This window comes from Platichthys flesus, chromosome 18 (genome assembly GCF_949316205.1).
Source record: "Platichthys flesus chromosome 18, fPlaFle2.1, whole genome shotgun sequence".
In the NCBI taxonomy this organism is placed as follows: domain Eukaryota; kingdom Metazoa; phylum Chordata; class Actinopteri; order Pleuronectiformes; family Pleuronectidae; genus Platichthys; species Platichthys flesus.
Window position 1 is genome coordinate 13,121,992 of NC_084962.1, and position 20,425 is coordinate 13,142,416.

The following is a 20,425-nucleotide window of genomic DNA, read 5'->3' on the forward strand; positions in this document are numbered from 1 at the left end:
TCATGCCTTGCCTTTTTTCTTTTTTTTCTTGGTCCGTACACATACAGTAGTCTCGTACATTTCACAGCCTTTCATGCAGAGCTTTTGATTCTGTTTCACAGATGTGGCTCAGACACCCAGCTGTGCTTCCTCGTCCTTTGTTTTGACGATGGTGCATGTGTTCAGCAGAAAGTGAGCCCAGTGTTTTCTGGCTGGGTGCACAAACTCGTGCAGCCTGACTTATCGCCAAAGTTAATCCTGGAGTCAGCTGGTGCTTTTGGTCAGGGCTGACGGGTCATAGGTCAATACCTGCTTCACTTTTCTCTTTGTCTCGGTGGATAAACTGCATTCACATGTGACTCTCGGGTACACACATACAGTAATCTACACATTCACATTTTAAGTTCATACACAGGAGGAGGGGTGTCTGACAAGGGTGGTCCTTAGCTCACACACACACACACACACACACACACACACACACACACACACACACACACACACACACACACACACACACACACACACACACACTGGAATAATAGATGTCAGAATAATACAGCACGTGGCCAAAGGAATGAGGGGATTTGTCTTCTAACCAGAGTATATTGACTGGATTTACTCCAGGGGTTTGTACCAGCTTAGGTCCTGTCGAAGTAGTCAAAAAGACCCTTGTGTTTGTTTGTGTGGGTGTGTGGGTGTGTGTCCTCGAAGGGGCTGTTCCACCGAGGCAAAATGTAGGCCTTGGAAGTCTTAAATAGTACCGTCATCCAAATTTAAGATTGATATCTCTGCACACACACACACACACACACACACACACACACACAGTTTTGTTTATTTAGCGTAGCCTCATAGATAAGAGTTATGTACAAACACCCAGACCCACAGAGGAGGCACATTTTCTGGCTCATTAAACTTTCAATGAAGACCCAAGGCTATACTGACCAGCAGAGAAACACAAGGGTTTGCGCCTCAGAGGAATTACAGTGAGAGGGCTCCCCCTTGTGGCTGGGGAAAGTAGTTACAAATCAACAAGGCTGTAGAATAATCAGTGTACTTGGACAGTGTTGAACATTAACAGATTCTTCAATATGAAAGACAGTATACGTACTTATTATGTTCAACTAAACCACTAAATGTTTAAGTTGAAGCAAACCACGACAACTCAAGTGAAGGACTGTCAGTCGTTCTTTCCACTGCCACCACCAGAGGGCCTTTGCTGGGCACCAGCATGAACCTGCCCTTCTCCACCCCCTGGAGGTCTGAAGCTGTCATCAAACCAGATCGAGGGACATTTTATACTGTGTGAGTCACTTTGTCCTCAGCCTCCTCGTCCATTGTCATATGGGTTAGTCACTCTTATTCTCTGTCAGCTCCTTCTACCCTGACGGCTGATCACGGCCGAGTTACACAGAAGAGTGTGCTCCTGATTTGTTTCGATGGAGTTTTCATGCCTCATTCATTGTACTGAGAAGAGTGACACCCAGAAATCACCCAACCCCTCAAACCTCCCATCATACTTAGTGACAAATGAAGTGCATCATGAGGTTGGTCTGTGGACCCTAATGGGGCTCTGATGGCTGAGTGAGACAGACACACACACGTTGTTTGTAAGCTCACATTATTAAGCAGCTTCTGTTTGTTGTCTTTAGCTGTTTTCACTTTAGAGATGGATGCCACGACGGCTATACAGCTGGAGGCAGTATAGATCATAAATCGTTCTAATGGTTGGGACATGAACCGAACAAAAAATGTAAAAAGGGAGGAAGTAGAGCCATATCATCCAACTCAATATACAGTCTATAGTTCGTACATATACAAATAGCTTTATACCTTACATACACATGATTTTGTAACTGGTAGATGCCCTTTTTACTCCTTCAGTGAAGATTCCAACACCTCCTGTAGGCACCTAATATAGAACTTACAGCACACACACACACACACACACACACACACACACACACACACACACACACACACACACACACACACACACACACACACACAGGGGTGCTGCATACTTCCATTGACTTGCATTACTTCCCTGGAGGTGTACCCTAATTTAAACCATATTTGATACTCTGACCCTTAAACAGACCTTGATCTAACTGCTTCTCTTTAAGCAGATTTATATCACATCGATCTGCATGTGGCTCCAGTAAAACCAGTTTAGTTTAAAAAAATTAAAAAGTCGAGCTGACCCTTACCAACATGTCTTGTCCAGTTTGCCGGCAGATGCTACAGAGACACATAAACACCAACTCTCATATAACTGTCTCAGTAAATGTGGGGTGGTGTGTGTAGTAATAAAAGCTTTCCTCTGCGGCGGAGCAGAACCCCTGTGTTTAACGGGCTCTGTGGATCCATTACCGCTGAGAGACACACACTGCGAGACTGTACTTACTGGGATCTGGAATTTGCTACAAACACTCCGCCAAGTCTTTTGGTAAAAATAAAAAAAAAGTAGACTTACAGATGCACTAAATTGTGTTTTTTGTGTCTGCTTGTGTGCCTGTGTGTGCTTTACTTGTGCTGCACTTGTTTGTCTGCTATGTTTACCTTTAGCGTCTGGTCGCTGTGGATTGATCCAGCCCTATCTGATGTCTGATTGTGTTTCCTGGCAACCAGGGCACTTGTCTCCTGTCTGTGTCACGCAACTGGTTATTGCATCCAAGTGTGTGTGCGTGCATCAAGGAGAGGAGGGAGCAGGAGGTTTTGTTTAGTCAGCCGAGCAAATTCTCCATCATTTTTGTCAGATGTGTTATCTGCACTGTGTCATTCGGTGTGTCAGTGTCGTCATCTTCCTGTTTTACATGTCTCTTTTTGAGACGTGTCAGATGGTCATAAATATCTGCCATTTAACTTTGTATTGTCTTTGTGATGCGGGACTGTGTGGATACATTTTATCTTCTCAGAACCTTTAATTTCGTCTGATTTGATGTAATTTAACTTAATTACCCAGCAGTTTAAGTTGAGTCCGTCATTGTCTTGTCTTATTTGTGCTTTGCCTTCTGTCTCCTTTCTTATCACGTGTCAGAGCAAGAATATCCCAAAGGGACATTTATGAAATATATGTTCTGTTCAAACAGAACATAGATTTGGGGTTTGAAATGAGGGTGGTGCAGATTAAGTTGTTTCTTAAATAACCTGTAAGTGGTCTTCTGCTTTATATAAGCTTTTTAGTTCAAATCATCACTAGGGAAGAACATTTACAAAATATGGCATAAAGTGCATATACCTATACAAATTTATATCAAATTTAGACGAAGACGCTACACTCCTAAAATAGACACATATTCAGTTTATTTTGGGTTTCAATTCTAAAGTCAAGTATATATTTTAAAATACCCCCTATTAAAATGTCAACAACTGATTGAAACTGAGCCAGCTCTTAAAACATGTCAAAGACTGATGTTGATATTCTCCGAGGAGGAGAAGCAGCCACACTTAAGCCGTTAAAATCCAATCCACATATCCGGTTGAACATATTGACTATTGTCACTGCTGTCACTTTCTCTGTGCGAGCAGCTTTAAGGGAATGAAAAAAGGGGGATTTGGGAAATGGGAGTGAGGTGGGGGTCGTACCACTTTGCTGACCTCTTATGATGACCTTTGACTTTTCTATTCCCTTTGAGGGTTATGCTACTAAAACGTCTTTTCTTCAAGAAAAGCAGAAATCCAGAGTCCCTGACTGTCCAGTAGTATTGACTTTATAGCGTTCCCCATGTTGACATGTTGGTTTGTTAATCATCGTTTCCCTCATCACAGCCATGCAATTAACCCATTGACTTATGTTGTTTCAATCGACTTATTTTCATTTCCTAATTCTTTTGGTCCCTTTATGAACTGATTCCTCCACTCCTTCACAGCAGAGTGTAGTGCAGTCTAATTACTAAAGGACTGTGGCCTAATGTGTCTTAGTAAATATGTGTGTTTGCGTATGTGCATACATTTGTTTGTGTGTGTGTCAGTTGTCCACCTCCGCAAGTCCTGAGATGGTAGATTTCCTCCCTAAAGGGAAAAAGAAAATGAGGTCGGGGACCTGACAGATTGATGGGGGGGGTTACAGTAAGTCTAGGTTTACACTCAACCAAGCCACAAATCTGGGATCAGCTTGCACCAGTGTGTAATGGATCCACAAAAGGCATCGCTCGACAGGGAGGTGTTCCTTCAAATTGGCGTCTAAACTAAACCCACTTCCTCGTTTTATTTTCTGCATTCCGGCTAAAGTGGAAACAAGAAGATGAAAAGCCATTGATTAGGGTTATGAGGTTTCTGTAACACGTGTATACAATATACACACAAACACACACACACACACACACACACACACACACACACACACACACACACAAACACCTTCGTGGCCACACACCCTCTGTGGTTACACTTGGGTGGGAAAACTCCACCTCCCTAACCCAGTTACAGAGCGTCATAAAGACTTTGTTTTTGTCCCTGGGGGCCTCTGCTGCTTTTTCAATCCTACCTCAACTACATGTTGGGCAGTTAAGTGTGTGTTGTTGTGTATTGTGTTTTACAGAAGAACACATTTTTCACAAATGTTTGGAAAACTAAAAACAACTTTAAGTGGGATCGCCGAAACAATTGACACAAGTCTTTCTTTGCTGTGTCAATTCTGATGGTTCCATGTTCAGCCCCGTTTTGAGACGCTCTACATTAGTTGTTTAACCAGCTCCTTTTGGAAGAATGTCTGCTGCAGTCCGGGTTTGAACTTGTTCTTAACATGTATTTAAATGTACAGCCTTGTGCTATAAACAACCTTAAAGCATAGTGGTTCTGACCCTGCAGATCTAATGCGCGTTCTCTTATAGTCTGCATTGCTCAATTCAAAGAGAGGGGCACTGTCTCTTTGTCCGAAAACGGAGGCACCTGATGGACGAGAGATGACAGAGATAACGAGGAGAGTAAACAAGTGTGGAAAGAAAGGTGTGAGGAAGGTAGGAAAGGGAGGGAGAGAAGAAGGGTTGCCATGCCGGCAAACGGATGGAGGGGAGGGGCAGAGATCGGGAATCACAGAAAACAGAAGGAGGGAGGGAAGAAGGGACAGGCGTACTCGTATTTCAGCACCGTGGCTACAAGGGTTGGGTGTAACCTTAACCCTGTACTCACAACACACACAAACACACACACACACAGCCAACTCCCGTAGTCACACTCTTTAGGTCTGACTTGTGAGCGGCATTCAGGGAATCCTCACACCTACAATCATTTTTTTGCATCACGCTGGGTGTGTGTGAGTTGGCCCCCGTGATTCTTTATAGTACAGGTGATTTGTTTATCACCTATGCTGATCAGCTGATTGGAGAGACCGATCCCGACGGCCTTCAACAACCGGAGTCTTTTTATTCTTCATTCCCCAACAGCTATGAAGAGTTAAGGTCGATGAACTCTTCTGGAAACCCTGACACATGGAGTTATCTTTTTGCACAACAACACACAAGAGGAGTTGGAGCTGGAACTGTAGCGGGAGGATCTGACATGTGAGTTTGTTTATGCCAGCGTGTGGGAATCTATCCAGTCTTTTCACCTCTAGGTCTGGACTTGCTGTGACACCGTGTGTGCGCTAACAACTGGATGCAACAGCGCTCAAGGGCACAAATGATCGTAAACAACAACCGCTGAACTTGCTCTGATTGGAAAAGTATCTTGATGTCATTTGGAAACTGCTCTCCACCCCTGTCGTGCACCCGAGGGAAATGTTACAGCCAGCAGTGAGCGTGCACATTCAGGAGTGTGCGTGCGAATGTGTGCTGCTAAGGGGCGGTGATTTTCCAGATTGCTGGATCGCCTAATTACTCCTTTTGGGTTTGGGAATCCCGCCCGGAGTCTTGAAGCACAAAGGACGAGCAGAAAAGGAAGGAGATGATTTAGCCTTGACTTTTGGCTTGTGACAGAGAGATGAATTAAAGGAGAAAGGGGTTTGAAGCTAAGACCGCCTGGGTCAGAGTCATGATGCGGGACAGTGCAAGCAGAGTGAAAGAAAACGAAAGAAATGTTTGGCAAATTGAGTTGAACGTATAACAACCAATCTAAGAATTTGCATCTGAGGATTATCTTCCCTCATTTTGAAAGACATTCTTTTGATGGTGCATCCTCCCATCTTGGACTTGCCCTTACCTTAGTGAGGATGAGAGGAGACAGGAGGTCTGCGTCCTTTCAGAAGGACAAACCGGCGGGCCTGTCCCGCGCTCTCAGCTGGCTCAACGTGTCCACCCTCTCCCGCCAGAGCAGACGCATCTTCCACAGCCAGAACGAGCTCCACGCCGTCCACAACGGCCATGCATACTCACACACTCACCTTCATGCTGCAGATGGGGACAAGGATGATGATGATGATGATGACAGCTGGGTGTACCAGCCTCAACATAAAATAGGTGAGAGGGAAAAGTTGCAGGGAAACAAAGGAATGAAAACACAACTATTGGTTTTTATTCAGTGTTTTTTTATGCTACAGAAAACTCTGTAGTATAGACACCAACAAAACCACATGTTGTGTGTTTGGTTTGGCTGCATCACAACTTCACACAATGCCCTGAGCTCACTTGAATGGATTTTTGTTCTCGAGCTCAGCCAGGAAGCCAGTGAATGACTTTGTTTACATGCACAAACAACGCAAGAAGTGGGCCACAGTCTTTTTATGGCCCCTTGTTCTCCAGCTCCATGTTTCAGACACTTCCTGATTGCCGGAGGGAGCGTGTGGGAGGTAAATGTAGTCAGTGGGACTTTTATGGGGGGGTCAAATGGCACTTTGTGTGTGTGATAGATAAACAATCATGCGTCCGGCTGGAAACGGTTGATGGCACGGTGATTTCACAGGCTGGTGGCGATGTGAGTGCATGATCTGGTGCCAGTGAGAGGGTATATTAGAGTGTGTGTGGATAGTTCATCACTCATGGCAAGGGATCATTTTCATGAATTACTTCACTTACATTTCCTGTTAATATTTGGATGAACTCCTGCTTAGAAAGAAGGTAAGAATGCTATTTGTACTTCTCTTAGTACCTCATGGGTTTAGTGTTTCTAGACATGGCTCATTACTTATTGATGAGTTAATTAGATGTATGTGTGGGACTGTGCGTGTGTGTCAGCAGTGTCAATAAGACGCTCTTAAAAAAATGATTGTAACAGTAGACCTAATCCTTAACTGAGAATGGAAAAAGAAACAGATACCCTGACCCATACCGCTGCCATCTCTCGACTGGCCTCAGATCAGTAAGAACTAGTTTGTCATCCATAATCTTCTTTGTTATTCATATAAAAAAGTCTCTGGTTTCAAAACAACATCACACTGCATTGTGAAGTTGATATTGTGATATGTTTCCTAATTTGCATATCTACAGTTACATAGAATTACACTCTGGCTGTCTAAACATGTCGCTGTTGGGGTGGGAATGTGGTGTCACCTGTTTTCACCCTGATTGATCAGGCTATTTTTCACTCCTACACAAAACCAGCACACGTTTAGAAGAGTCTCGTTTTGTTTGTAGGCTGAACGCGTCAAGCTAATTCCCTTACATTGCCAGTAAGTGCAACAATGATCTTACTCACTCGAAAGCTGCCAGTATTCTTACATACATACATAATGCTGCTTTGATAACTCAACAAATCTGTATAGTGGCCCTTAAATACACGTGGAGTAACCTAAGCACAAGCTGCCATTTTGTTGCCTCACAGAAATGCGGAGCTTGTTGCTGTTGTTGCCGTTCATTGCATGTCTCAATCCCCCGCCGAGCCACTCAGTCACCTCTGAACCTGCCCCGGCCTAAAACAGCTCGGGGCTGCACATCGCTTGAATGGTTTGAGCTCCTGACATTTTTTTCCCCCCAAAGTCAAAGAATAGAAGCTGCAGCCAGGCAAAGATGAAACGCTCACAGAACATCATCGTCACATCCAAGCGGCTTTAGACTTTCACCAATTCAATGATTGTACTTAGTGGAGGAATTACTGGGGAAAACACACACTTGATATGTTTTGTTCAAATAAGGTGATTTTACTGATCGCAGTGCAGTGTTTTAAATCTACAGCTGTAGAATATCTACTGTCTATCGGTACAGAAAGTGTGGTATCCAAGCCATATCTTTCAATGTACTATACTTGACCTCTGTGTGGTCAGTCACACTCATCTCGTCCATGTTTGCGCTGAACAAACATCCTCAGGGCTGCTCCTCTACACAGTTGCTAACTGCCTCAAAAAGTATTTAATTGTTTAGAATTTAGATTGGATGAGTCTTCATTTCTTAAGGGACATCACCACTAAAGGTTTCCGTGAAAGTTTCTCCTGAAAGACACAAGAAGAATTAGTTCCAATATGCACCACGTCGTCAGTCGGTCTTTGGGCAAGTTTATACGTTAAACTCGTGCCTTTCCAGCCTGCATGCTAGCTAGTTTATGAACACGGGGAAAAGCAAATTTAACAATATATGACTTGAGTGGTTAAAGCCTGTGCAGTTAAGTACTTACGAAGCAGGCAGCTCTGAGTGTCCAAAGTCTTTCCATCTTGGGACAAAGGGGACCAGGGTATTGGATTTTATTGGACATATATGTTTATTATTTGGAACAATATTTCTACATCGTCGTTTTTGGTGTTTTTTTAAATTGTCTAAATTTAAATTTAATTTCAAGGTCTTAAAAAGTGTTAAACGAAACTTAGCTGTAGACACCCTGTTTTAAGTCACATGACTTTCTGACGGATCTCATTTTGAGCACTTCATTTCTGATCATTTATTCATCTGATTGGTCTGGATTTTCTCCATTGATTATTAGGGAGTTGGAGTCAGGAAACAGATCCCAACTGGTCAATTCCACTTTACTACAATGGATCACTTGTAAAATCTCCACTGAAAGCCGGTATGGTGTTTTATTGATTGGCTGATATGAGCGAACAACAAAGCTCGGAGATGGAGAAAATGAAGTAGATGAAAGAAGAAATTAATTAACGGCAACAACAGACTGATGCTCTCGCTTACTCTGATGCCACACACCCTCTGTCTCTGTCATGTGCACAGTCTATATCTTTTTATAGCTAATTCTAGACTCGAGACAGTGTCATAGACAGGTCAGTATAAAACTGTTCCATCCCGAGCACACACGCACATACAGCTCTGTCCAAATGCACACCACACAGAGGAAACGTCTCATAACAATACATCTGCAGAAGCAAACCTGAAGTATTTATAACATCTGGATCTCGCTTCCACGTGCCTGCCAGGCCCCATTACTAGATACATGGGCAGCCACGCACCGGGCCTGTGTGCAAATATAGCTCCTAAAATAAGCGCCTGTGGCTCCAGAACCTGCAATTTTGAGATGCAGCCTCCAGCTCCACTGGTTTGGTGTTTGCCCCGGTTGCCAAGGTAACGGGGTGGTCAAGTTAGTGTTTCCTGGTGTGGCTCAGTTTGACCTTGCCATTGGGACAACTCTGAACCAATCATGTGTGAGAGAGTCCTTCAGTAGATGAGTGGAAGACAGGCTCCCATTTGCTTTTCGTGGGGAGGCTGATTAACAATATTATCATCTGTGACTGAAATTGAATAATGTTCTTGATTTATCGATTATTGATATATAGATTATTACTTGATACAATTTCAGGAGTTTGTTCAATTTAGATGTTAAGATATTAACTTTGGGAGATTGTTCTACCTCTGCTGTTTTATCTCAGCCTCTTATATCCAGAAATTGAACTCACACCTTCCTCCTGTCTTGCTTTCTCTCTCTGATACACAAACTTTGAAAGACTTAATCAATCGCCTCAATCAACCCTATTGATCCCCCCTTTGTGGATTCTGTCTAAATCAATCAGTAAGTGGCAGCTCTTGATGGCCGCGTCAAGTACAGATAAGATCCAAGATTTGCAAGTGGTGCAGTCGGGGCACCAGCCTGACTGCGGAGGCCGTCTCTGTCTTTAGAGGGAATGAGTTTGAATCCCTGGTTGAATGGCAGATGGGAGTCTGGGTTTTACATGATTATTGCACTGACTCTTAAATGCAATGTAGGCTACAGCAAGACAGACATGTACTGAACACTGGACTTGTTCCTGAAATATTCTGGAAAGGCTGTATGTGAGAACGCAAATGTCTGAGTTTGTTTATTGCAACTTTTTCTGCCAGTCCAAAAAAATGTCTGTAAAATGTTTAAGTGAGCCATTGAGAGAATACAGCCGGAAAACTGGACATTTCTCAGGAAAAGAGGTGGAATATAGATATAGAAGTCTATTTGGAAAAACGAGATTCAAGAGTTTTTAAGAAAAGGGGTGATGCTGTTGTCTGTGCTGGGAAAAAAACATTTAATTTCCACAACAGAATTTGTAGGTAACGTCCTTCCTCCTGCCCTTTTCAGTTGTTGTTTGCGTGTCTGTCTCTGGACTATCTCCTGCTGTGTTCTTCATGTGAAGGACAAGCTCTGGAAAATGTCCAGACACAGTTTGTCTTTCACATATGAAAAAGTTCATGTCTGAAAATGGCTTAAGCGAAAGGAACTCAGTGACTCAGATTTGTTGAGATCTTTGCTGTTGGCAGGAATGACTGCACTATGTTAACATGTTGTGGGAAGATTGATGGATTAAGTCGATTTTTGTATATAGTTTTTTACATAATTTTCGAACATTTAGGGCAACAGCATATTGACCCAAATATTAACCATATACCTTGGCACACCAGGGTTGTGACGGGCCAGCAACAGAATTGTGTCTCGCATTATAAAACACTGTTAATGTGCATTTATGATTTAGACTGTGCGAAAGGTTCTTTTAGGACGTATTTGTCTGTGTGAGATACTTAGTGCAATTTGAGAGGATTCAGATGAGACTGAACTCTTGTGTAACAGTGTTGTTGGACACATTTTGACACAGACATTCCTCACACACATTAAACAGACTCATCGTCATTGCGTAGTGCATGTGTAAATCCAGATTAGTAGATGATAATTCGCTGCGGGGGGGGGGGGGGGGGGGGGGGGGGGGGTAGATGTGGTGTATAAACCAGTGTGGCCTCATTAAAAGACAGACATGGAAATCTGGTGATGTGGCTCACAGCCCAGGTTGCACACACACGCATACTTGCACACTTTCACAGGAAAGTAAAATATATTAAATGTGCTACTTTATGGATTTAAACTGTTTCTAAATCACCTTTCTCTGTCTCTCTCTCTTATGTGACAACAATGCTGATCTTCAGGTAAGTCAAATATTTTTCTCTGACCCACGTAGCCTAATTTTTATGTCCCTCACAGTTGATCCCAGATCAGACCTACTTCATGCTGAAAATTTGTCTAAAACGTGCCACGCAATACAGTTCAGCTTTAGCCTGAACTAAATCGCATTATGTCTTTATTTCCCTCTAAAACTTAATCTCTGACTTGCATCGCCACCTCTGTATCAAACTCTGTATCCTATTACCCTGATATAATCCATGATAGCAAAGACTCGATGATGAAAAAGTGTGGAGGTAGGAAAAGCAAGTGATTATATTTGCGGACATGATTTCAGGTTGTGAGGGGATAGAGGTCCGTGGCTTACTGTATGTTGATAGGATGCACTGGTGTTGTCCCAACATGAGCCGCAGTTTATTTCGCAGATGAGATTTATAATCGGCCTCACCACGTACGCCTGAGCTGTGATGTTGTCATGTGAAAGGAAACAAGCTTTTTCATCTAAGCATAATTCTAAATTTACCTTTTTAGAATACGAAAAAGTACTGGACCTTTTTAAAGCTTATTTCATCATGTCAAACTGAGATTCATAACATGTTGTGGAATGACTTCGCAGTCTTCACATGTGAAGGGCAAAACTGGAAAATGTCCAGACACAATTTTGCCAGATAAATTCTGGTTAATGTCAGAAAACGTTACCGTGTTTGTTACTGATGTATTCATGTTTACTACAGCAAGCCACCATCTTATCCGTGTGTTGTTTAGTTTTATCTTACACTGACGTAAAGCTCACTGCACACGTGTTGTGTGTTGTCCTGTGTCAAGTACCATAGGGGACGTACAATACTGACTCACATTTCAGATATTGTCTGTGTGATATTCATGATTTGGCCCTCATGATAGTGTTTTATCTGCAGACAAAGACTGTATTTTGGAGAATAACAACAGTGACCAGCTGGAAATTCTCTGAATACAGTCTGTATATCCTGCAGTTAGAGTTAGACACTGCCATTTAACCAGAGGAGTGCTGCCACGTCTTACAGTGCAGGGGAAATACATCAGACAACACAGCTTGAACAAAAGAAGGGGAGTTTACATAACATCATAATTTCAGAAAACAGAGGCAAGACTCTGCATTTATGCGGCAATTATTACAGATATTATGCTTAATATATATTGTAATGAATAGGAATCCGAATAAATATATAGATATTTGAATCCTTTTGTTACAAAGACAGTTTGTTTCAGTAAAAGAAAAAGATAACTTCCATGGAAGGGGATTTTAAAAGATTTTGACTTGGTGAAATGTGCAGAGCAGTGGTTACCAGACCTCTTTGGCCTATGACTCTATCAAGCAAAGGACCCTTTGATTGCAGCCTTCATTATTATGTCTATTGATTGCAACCACCTCAACCAAAGTGTTTCCATTTTATTTTTTATGTCAAATGTTTTGGTTTCCAGAAGAAAATAAGGGGAGATTTCAGAAAAGGCAGAAATTATGAAAAAATGAAAAGTATGGTTGGTTCCTTTTTGTTTTGTCTCGCAACCCATCTGGTTTATATTTTGACCCCTTGGTTTGTCCCTGACCTCCAAGTTAGGAAATATACAGGTCATACACCCATACATTCAGATTCATTTGGTTGGAAGTATCTTTACTACTTAGCTGTTTTCTGTTGATACTTACTAAGTTCATTACTGACCCCATTATCATAATATCATCTCATAATTTGTGCCATCAACATCCGTCTTAATCCGGTTGGTGCAGAACAGGGATAAAAATCCACCTCTCCCACTTTGTGAGAGCAGTGATTAGGCCGACCTCACCCTCGGTGCTCAGGATTTTATGATGAAGGTAAAAGTGTTAAAGCCATTTTGGGAGTAGCAGAAGCCAATTAAGGTGAAAGTTTGATGGAGTCAGACTTTATTGTCTGGTTACGTGTGTGCACCCAGGGATTTATGTGCGTTTTTTTAATTGCTGTGGCATTCTCATTTTATCCACTCACCCTTGCAGAGGGGGCACACACACACGCACACGTATCCGCGCGCACACACCAATCAGCCCGTAATTGGCGACATCTGGTAGAGGAAGGCTTGTCATAGTTTGCAAGCAGTTGTGGAATGGGATTAACACACATTTGTACATAAACATACTTACCGCACACACACACACACACACACACACACACACACACACACGCACACACACACACATTTTACAAACATTTCATTTCCAGCCTGGAGTAAGCCTTTATAAAGATTCTGACACCTCACCGCTCCCATTAAAGGGCACATGTGCTGGAGTGCTGATTGTGTATTGATTAGCTTATTGAAGGTTGTTTGATCGCTGCACTTATTTCCTGCCATTTCCTAGTTTGTATTAAAAAAAGTCACCTGGATTGAAACCTTTCAACAAAACGGCAACAAATCCTTTTCTGTTAAAACTGTTTTCAGACATGAACTCAGAGTTTGTCTTTCACATGTGATAAATACAGCAGGAGATTGTCCAGGTCAAACATGTTCACAACAGGAAAATGTCCGGATCATCCAGGTGTGGTGTGACCCCTGTGTAGATCGTGCAAAAGGCAGGACATTGCGGAAATCCCGTGTTTTTGTTAACAGTACATCAACACTAGCGTCTGCCCAATATCATCAAAAGCTCTTGAATCTCCTTGTCTTTCCAAGTTGACCTTCTTCCTCTGTGTCTTCTACGTGAATGACCCCTCTTTTTCATCCTGGGATGTTTGAGTGTTTTGTTTGTGTTTTTCCTGCTGTATTCTCTCATGGGCTCACTGGGACATTTTATGGACACTACGAGGGAGCTGGAAAATGTCTGGAGCAACTTACTCTGTCATTTTCTTTCTCGCATACAGATCCTCTTCGGGAAACTGCCTGGACTTCAGTGCATGTCTAAAAGCAACTTGTGTTACACTTTTTACCCTTTGCAATTTTAACTGCACTCAGTAAGAATTTCTGCTGTTTTACTAGATATAAGCAGCAGCTTAACACCAAATTGGAAATGTTATTTTGACTCGATAGTGTGTCTGTGTCCCGTCCCTGTGACTCTTCTGGTTGTTCAGACTGGCCAGCCTAGAGGGGTTGGGATGCACCAAGTTTTGTAGCTGTTTCTGATAACAACCTGTTGAATTGTGGGGGATTAAAGCTATTATATTTGATCAGCACACAATAGGACGGCCTCAAGCCAGGGCCCCCTGCCTCACTCTGAACTGCTGACTGCCCAGATTCTCTACAATCACAATCATCCACAAGGCTCACGCTCTTCTGGGTGTGTTTGTGTAATTTTGTTTCGATTTTTTCCTATCCCTTATAAGTGTAAAGGTCTTATTTAAATTGATTTATGTACTAAATGTTTGTAATGTTATATTTATGTGTGTAAACGAGACCAGTCAAGGGGCTTGAGAGTGACAGCAGATTTAAGAGTTTTAGTGTGGCTCTCCACCTCTAAACACTGATGGGGCGGAGAGATGGGTGGGGGTTTAGCGTTATAGAGAGATATTCAGAGAAGCAGGGAGAGAGAGAGGGGGGAACCAGATTGGAGGGGGGGGGGGGGGCGCAAGGCAGTTTCCTGCAGTGTAGAAGTTGGCTACCTGCCACTCGCGGCATGTGCGTGTGTGTGTGTGGACGTGTGGACGAGGGAGGACTGCGAGGGAGGGAGATGGCGAGAGAGGCAGCGGGAGAGAGGAGTGTATGTGTCAGGATGTGTGTGTCCATGTGTGAACGCTTTGACCGAGCGGCATAGAGAGGGAGTGATTGGGGGAGAGGGAAGGAAGGGAAAGAAAGAGAGGAAACGGCAAGAAAGAAGATACCTGTGTTTGTTTCCTGTGGATAAATGGGAAAGTAAGGAAAGAGAAATGTTCTGTCTGAAAGGTAAGTGTGTATGTGAGTGAGTGTTTGTGTGTGTGCCTACTGGTGTGTGTGTGACTTTTCCTCCAGACTTTGTGAGACAAAGAAAAGTTGAACTCCATCTCTTCTCTCTGTGCTGAAAGTAATCTCTGTCACAGCGGCTTCCCCTAATATCCGTCCTCATGTGTTTTCCTTTATTGGAGGAAAACCCTCCTTTTTTCACTCTTTAATCCTTTCTTCTTTTGTTCCTTCTTTCTGTCTCTGGCTCAGTTATGTTCACTGACTTTTATCCCTCCTCTCCTTTTCTTTTTCTCTCATAACTTTTTTAATCACTCCTCTTTCCAGTTGTTCTCTGGCTTTGGGGGAAACATCAAGAGGTCCCAGTGTTGAAACCCTCAAATGCAGCTTTGAATTAGCTTTCATCGAACTGGAGAGTGTATTTTTGCGGAGATGAGTGATGTGTGTGTCGGTGTGTGCCTTGTCCGCAGTAACAGCTGGCGAAGCAGCAGTTGCAGGGCTGCCGTCCTGCAGAGTGGGGCCATGTGTTGGCTATTACTCCACTGACCAGTGAAAAGTGAGATAACGGGAAAACCAGTTTCTCTTTTACTGGCAGCTGCATTTTGCTTTTTTGTCTGGTCTGAAACTTTTGGTCAGAGCTGTGCTATGTAGTGTCCGCAGCTGATTCTAGCCACCTCTTTGTTTTTTCGCTTTGTTTTAAACACTGACGTCACTCCAACCTCAGCTTCAGATGAAGAATGGAAACAAAGCTGACCAGAAAAAAATACGGACATTAGGTTTATGCTCATTAATGCACTGATGAAAAAGCATTATTTAGAATCCTCACATATCTTGGATCACACTTAGAACCTTTGGTTCTTTGCACAGAATGTGAAGGATACTATAAGAAAAGGAAATGTATAATTTAAATAATTTAAACAACATTGACTATCTTGAAAAGTTGTGACAAAAACCTGTGTAAAAACCTGATTTCAAGTTGAAAACATTTTGTGAGATCACCGGGTTCCGCCTGCAGTGAAATGAAGAAAGAGATGTTGCCCGGCTGCAACTTAATAAATCATCCAAATAGCTTTAATCTCAGAAATGAGGAAATCTTTCTTATTGGGACACCAGAGCATTATCTCCGTCTGTCTCTTGTAGATTCATGGCTTCAACCAATGAGGCAATACAAACTAAACACTGCAGCTATGTCTGGCTATATTCCAGTTTGCCAGCTGTATGCAGTCATTTGTGTTGTCAGTTACACAGTTTCCGTACTGTGACTCTGCTCGGACTTGGAGTAATATGGAGGGAAACAGATGTGGGAATTGTGTTGGAAGGGCAATTCAGAGTTGTCAGATTAAGTCATTTACCATTCCAATACACGGTCGCCAGGTTTGACATTTTAACGGTCTGTCCTTTCGACTCCAAACATCTAACTGTGTGGCGGCATTTCACTTGATGTGGACAAGTGTAAAACGTTGCCATACTCCGATTTGCTCCACATTTTGACTCGGCTTCAAGAGACACAGCAAACTGACCCAAATAACGTGCATTACATTAAAAACTGTGATCCCACCAGTAGATTACTCCATATTGGTTGCCAGTAACAGTAACTGCTTATGTTATGATTCAAACCCCCTTTCGGTTGCGGTTGCCAAAACTCTTAAGGCAGATGGGACACATTTTCAGTCCGTGTTCCTTCGCATCCAGCCGTGGCCAGAGCTGGATTCTCATCTGCTTTCACCACCCCCACCCCCACGCGCCCAACACAGAGTAAAGCCTTGCATTTTAATATAAGCCTTTTTTGCAAGTCAGCCAGATCACTTGGCGCGGCTTTCGGTATGTTACATAAGTTATTTCTGCACTTGAGCCCCTCTCCCTTCCCAGGCAGCAGACATAGGAAGGGAATGAGTATAGGGATTAGTTGGAGTGGGTTTTGGAAACATCAGTCACTGTCAAATTGGAGGTTTCCTGCAGTGGCAGATAGATGCAACATTTTCTGTCCATGTCAAGTGATTGTAAGCCCTGTCAGACTCCAACACTGCTGAGGATTTGTTCGACCGTGTTTTAGGTCAGTTCAGGACAACTCAGACCATGTCCAGTCTGTAAAAACATGTCTTTGGTTGAGTGGAACCAATGTTCCCACTCTGATTGCAGTTCACTCGGATGTGTGAGCATTAGAGTGGCTTCAGATGCTTTGGTTGTGGTGGAAGCGCAGATGTGTAAATCCAGCCAGATGCTCTGATGAAGAAGTTCAGTTTGATTACGTTTTAGTCTAATTCAGTCAGGGCGTATTCTAAAGCATATAAACGATTTTACTTTATCCATTAGTTTTGGATATAACTAACATAGTTGAGCTGAAACAATTATGCTGCTTTCAGACTGGACATTTTTATGAAAGTTTCCAGATAAGCAGTCGCTTTTTAAAGACAATGGGATTTGAAAGCTTTTGGCAATCGGAGCTGACATTGGTGTTGATGTGAACAAAAACTGTCCGACCTCCTTCACGCTCTACCGCCCTTTCCTCGCCTGAGTGTTCTGGAAATGTTTCTGTTGATGTGAACAACTCCACAAATTGTCCGGAACAAATTATTCTGGCATTTTTTGGAATTTATGTCTAGAATCAACATTGGTTGATGATCAGAAACCTCTTTTTATAGATTTATGACATTCACTGGCTCCAGATTCTCTATTTTGAGAATATCTTCTTTAATCCTAGTTGAAACCTTAATTTTTCACAATTTGATAACACTTTGATTAGCGCTCTATTAATTGGTTTATCAAGGAATAGTCTAAATGTAATTATGAATTTTCAATATTTTTGCTGCAGTCCTGGAACACAGTTGGGTAACACTTTAGCAAAATGTTAATATATTTTTAAGTCAGTTTATCTAATCCTCTTGAAACCTTTCAAATCAGCATGATACTATGCAACATAATATGAATTTCTTAATATCTCAGTCATGAGCATGTAACCCAGGTGTCTCTCATTCCAGCCTGATGCGATGGCAGGTATTTCTGTGTGTGTGATACAGACGTATTCTGGATCTTGTTTTAAAGGATCTATTTTTTCTTTTATTTGAAAGACAGAGTGAACATGTTTACAAGCATCTGTGTGTGTGTGTGTTTGTGTGAGAATTTCTTTGGATCGCAGCAGGAGCTTGGGGTGTTTTTTTCTCTCGGGCAGCCGTGTTATGGGGCAGTGACCCATATAGCCTTATGTCTAAACCTATATTTAACTTCAACTCCGTCATGCCATTTCACTTTGAATTCTTTCCGCCCAAACCTAGACATCAGATCCCACAGAACTTTGTATAGTGCAGCACAGCCATGAACAAAAAGGGATGAGGGGGTTATTATAACAGTTCTAAATCAAGATCATTTATTTATATTATTAATGCAACAAAATCTGTTTGTAACCTTATTAACTTTCATGAAAGTAAATATTCCATAATCCGCAGTTTACATGTGTAGAATATATTTTCACGTAAGTAAAATCTAAATCACAGATGCAGTTATTTTCAGAACTAAAGTACAGCCTGTTCGAGTCCTCCCTCGTTAATCTATTTAAACGTGTGAGAGGATGGTCCTTCAATAAGCTGTGCACCTGTGCTGTTTGTCTGGAGAGACCGTGACCTCTTGACCTGAGGCTGACCCACTACCTGCCCTCTGGCCTTGTGGGTAGCGGTGTTGATGGATGTTCTCACACCCGTTGTGGCAGGCTGCTTATCTCCAGAGGAGCGGCAAGGACAGAAGAACGGTGTTGAAATGCAGACATCTGTAGCTCACTTCTAAAACCACCTTAACTTGAATTTAATTCGACATCAAACTTTAATCATTGTGTCATATTTGTATGTCTATATCATAGCCTGTTCAATGTGTTCTTCGATTTTTAAGTTTGGCTCATGTCCCATCTGCTAACATGGAGGAGGCAGGGTGACCTATACAGCAGCCAGCCACAAGGTGGGAATCCAGATGCTTTGGGCTCATACTTGCAGCACAGGGTTTAAACAGCCTTACTATGTGTAACTCACTTTACCCTTGTTATGTCTATTGTTGCATTAGTCAACTATACAGACTCGTAAATTAGACTTTGAGAGGGAACCCTGGGTGAGATGTTGACCGCTGTAAACTTGTCCGACTCTTCCAGAAGACGAGGAGATTGCTACTCTCGATAGGTAAACATTAGGTGGTCAACTTCTAGTCACCTGTGAGTGGACCCTGTCAGGACTCCAGTGAAACTGTTGCCCTCTGAGAAGAGCTTCGAAAACAGTGACTGACTTGGAAAGTGTAGAAAGATGCCTCAAAGTAACAAATGGGGTGTCGCTGTAGTTTTATCAGGAGGCAAAGTTTCTTTCGTAGGAGAGTTTGAAGCAACAATGTTTCCGGGGACAAAGCTGGAAAAAGTTTTGTTGTGCGAAGACAATAGCCGACTCCCTGTGGCTCCGTAGATGACTTCCCGAGGCAGAGGACTAACTCAGCATGCAGGTGCTCCTCACACTCCATTCAGACCTACGCATAACTATGGTTACCATTGTCCCTCTCCCAAAGCCTTCCGCTTCAGCTTCCCCCCCTCCTCACAATCCCAGACACACGCGCACAAACCCATACACAGTGGAGTCTGAGAGTATACACTCACGCATGACTGTCACCACCACAAACGCCTACCTGCCAATAATGTATGTTTGTACGTGTGTGTCATTGTAAAAACACCCCCCCGTTGTGATGTCATGGTGCTATTATGCATTTAGCTCTACATGACTGTACATTTCTGTGTGAACTGGATGTCCCACTGTGTCTCTGCATAAAGGGGAAACAACAGTTTTAGGTTCAATTGAGGCCACAATCAGAATCTTTTGACTATGTGTGTCCGCACAGGGTTTAAAATGTGTGTGTGTGTGTCTGTGTGTATAGAGTGGTTTGTCGATTATGTTCTGTGGGTGTGTGTGTGCTGTGCTGTGCTGTGCAGTGGTTTTATGTTCTGTGTGTGGGTGTGTGTGCTGTGCAGTGGTTTTGGTTTGTAATCAGATTGTGTGTTGGCTGAGTTGCCGGGCTGTGGAAATGATAACCATCGGTATTGGCTTGTTTTCTGCCCCTGGCTATCTGATCGTACTTTGAGCTCACATATAGAGTGCTGTAGTGTGATTCCATGTTGCAGGTGTTGGCCACCACAAGATGGAGACATTTCCTTTAGTATTTAAGTACTTTATTGTAACTTTAAATTCTTATAATGCTTTACTGCCCCTTGTATTGAATTGAATGCATTAATTTCCATCTGGAGGCTGAGCTTTATGTACCTTGAGTTTTGTCCCATCTTCCCCTCTACTTGTATTGTAGCCTTTTAAAACTGAGCATACCATTAAACTCAATCAACCTCACATCCCAGCTGATTTGAGTATCGTGCTCACCTGGC

The 20,425-nt window shown here is 42.7% G+C and overlaps 1 protein-coding gene across 4 annotated transcripts in view; it reads left to right on the plus strand.

Annotated features, from left to right (window-relative positions):
• The window catches only part of nhsl1b (NHS-like 1b), a 91,500-nt gene that overhangs the window by 30,582 nt on the left and 40,493 nt on the right, over positions 1–20,425 (plus strand). Inside the window, exon 1 of one of the 4 annotated variants that reach the window (XM_062410867.1) lies at positions 6,129–6,380. The exons of the other annotated variants lie outside the window; for them this stretch is intronic. Within the exon in view, the coding sequence (XP_062266851.1) occupies positions 6,134–6,380 (247 nt within the window). The 5' untranslated portion in view covers positions 6,129–6,133. Of the gene's footprint in view, positions 1–6,128; positions 6,381–20,425 lie in introns of those variants that run through there. 4 annotated transcript variants of the gene reach the window in all.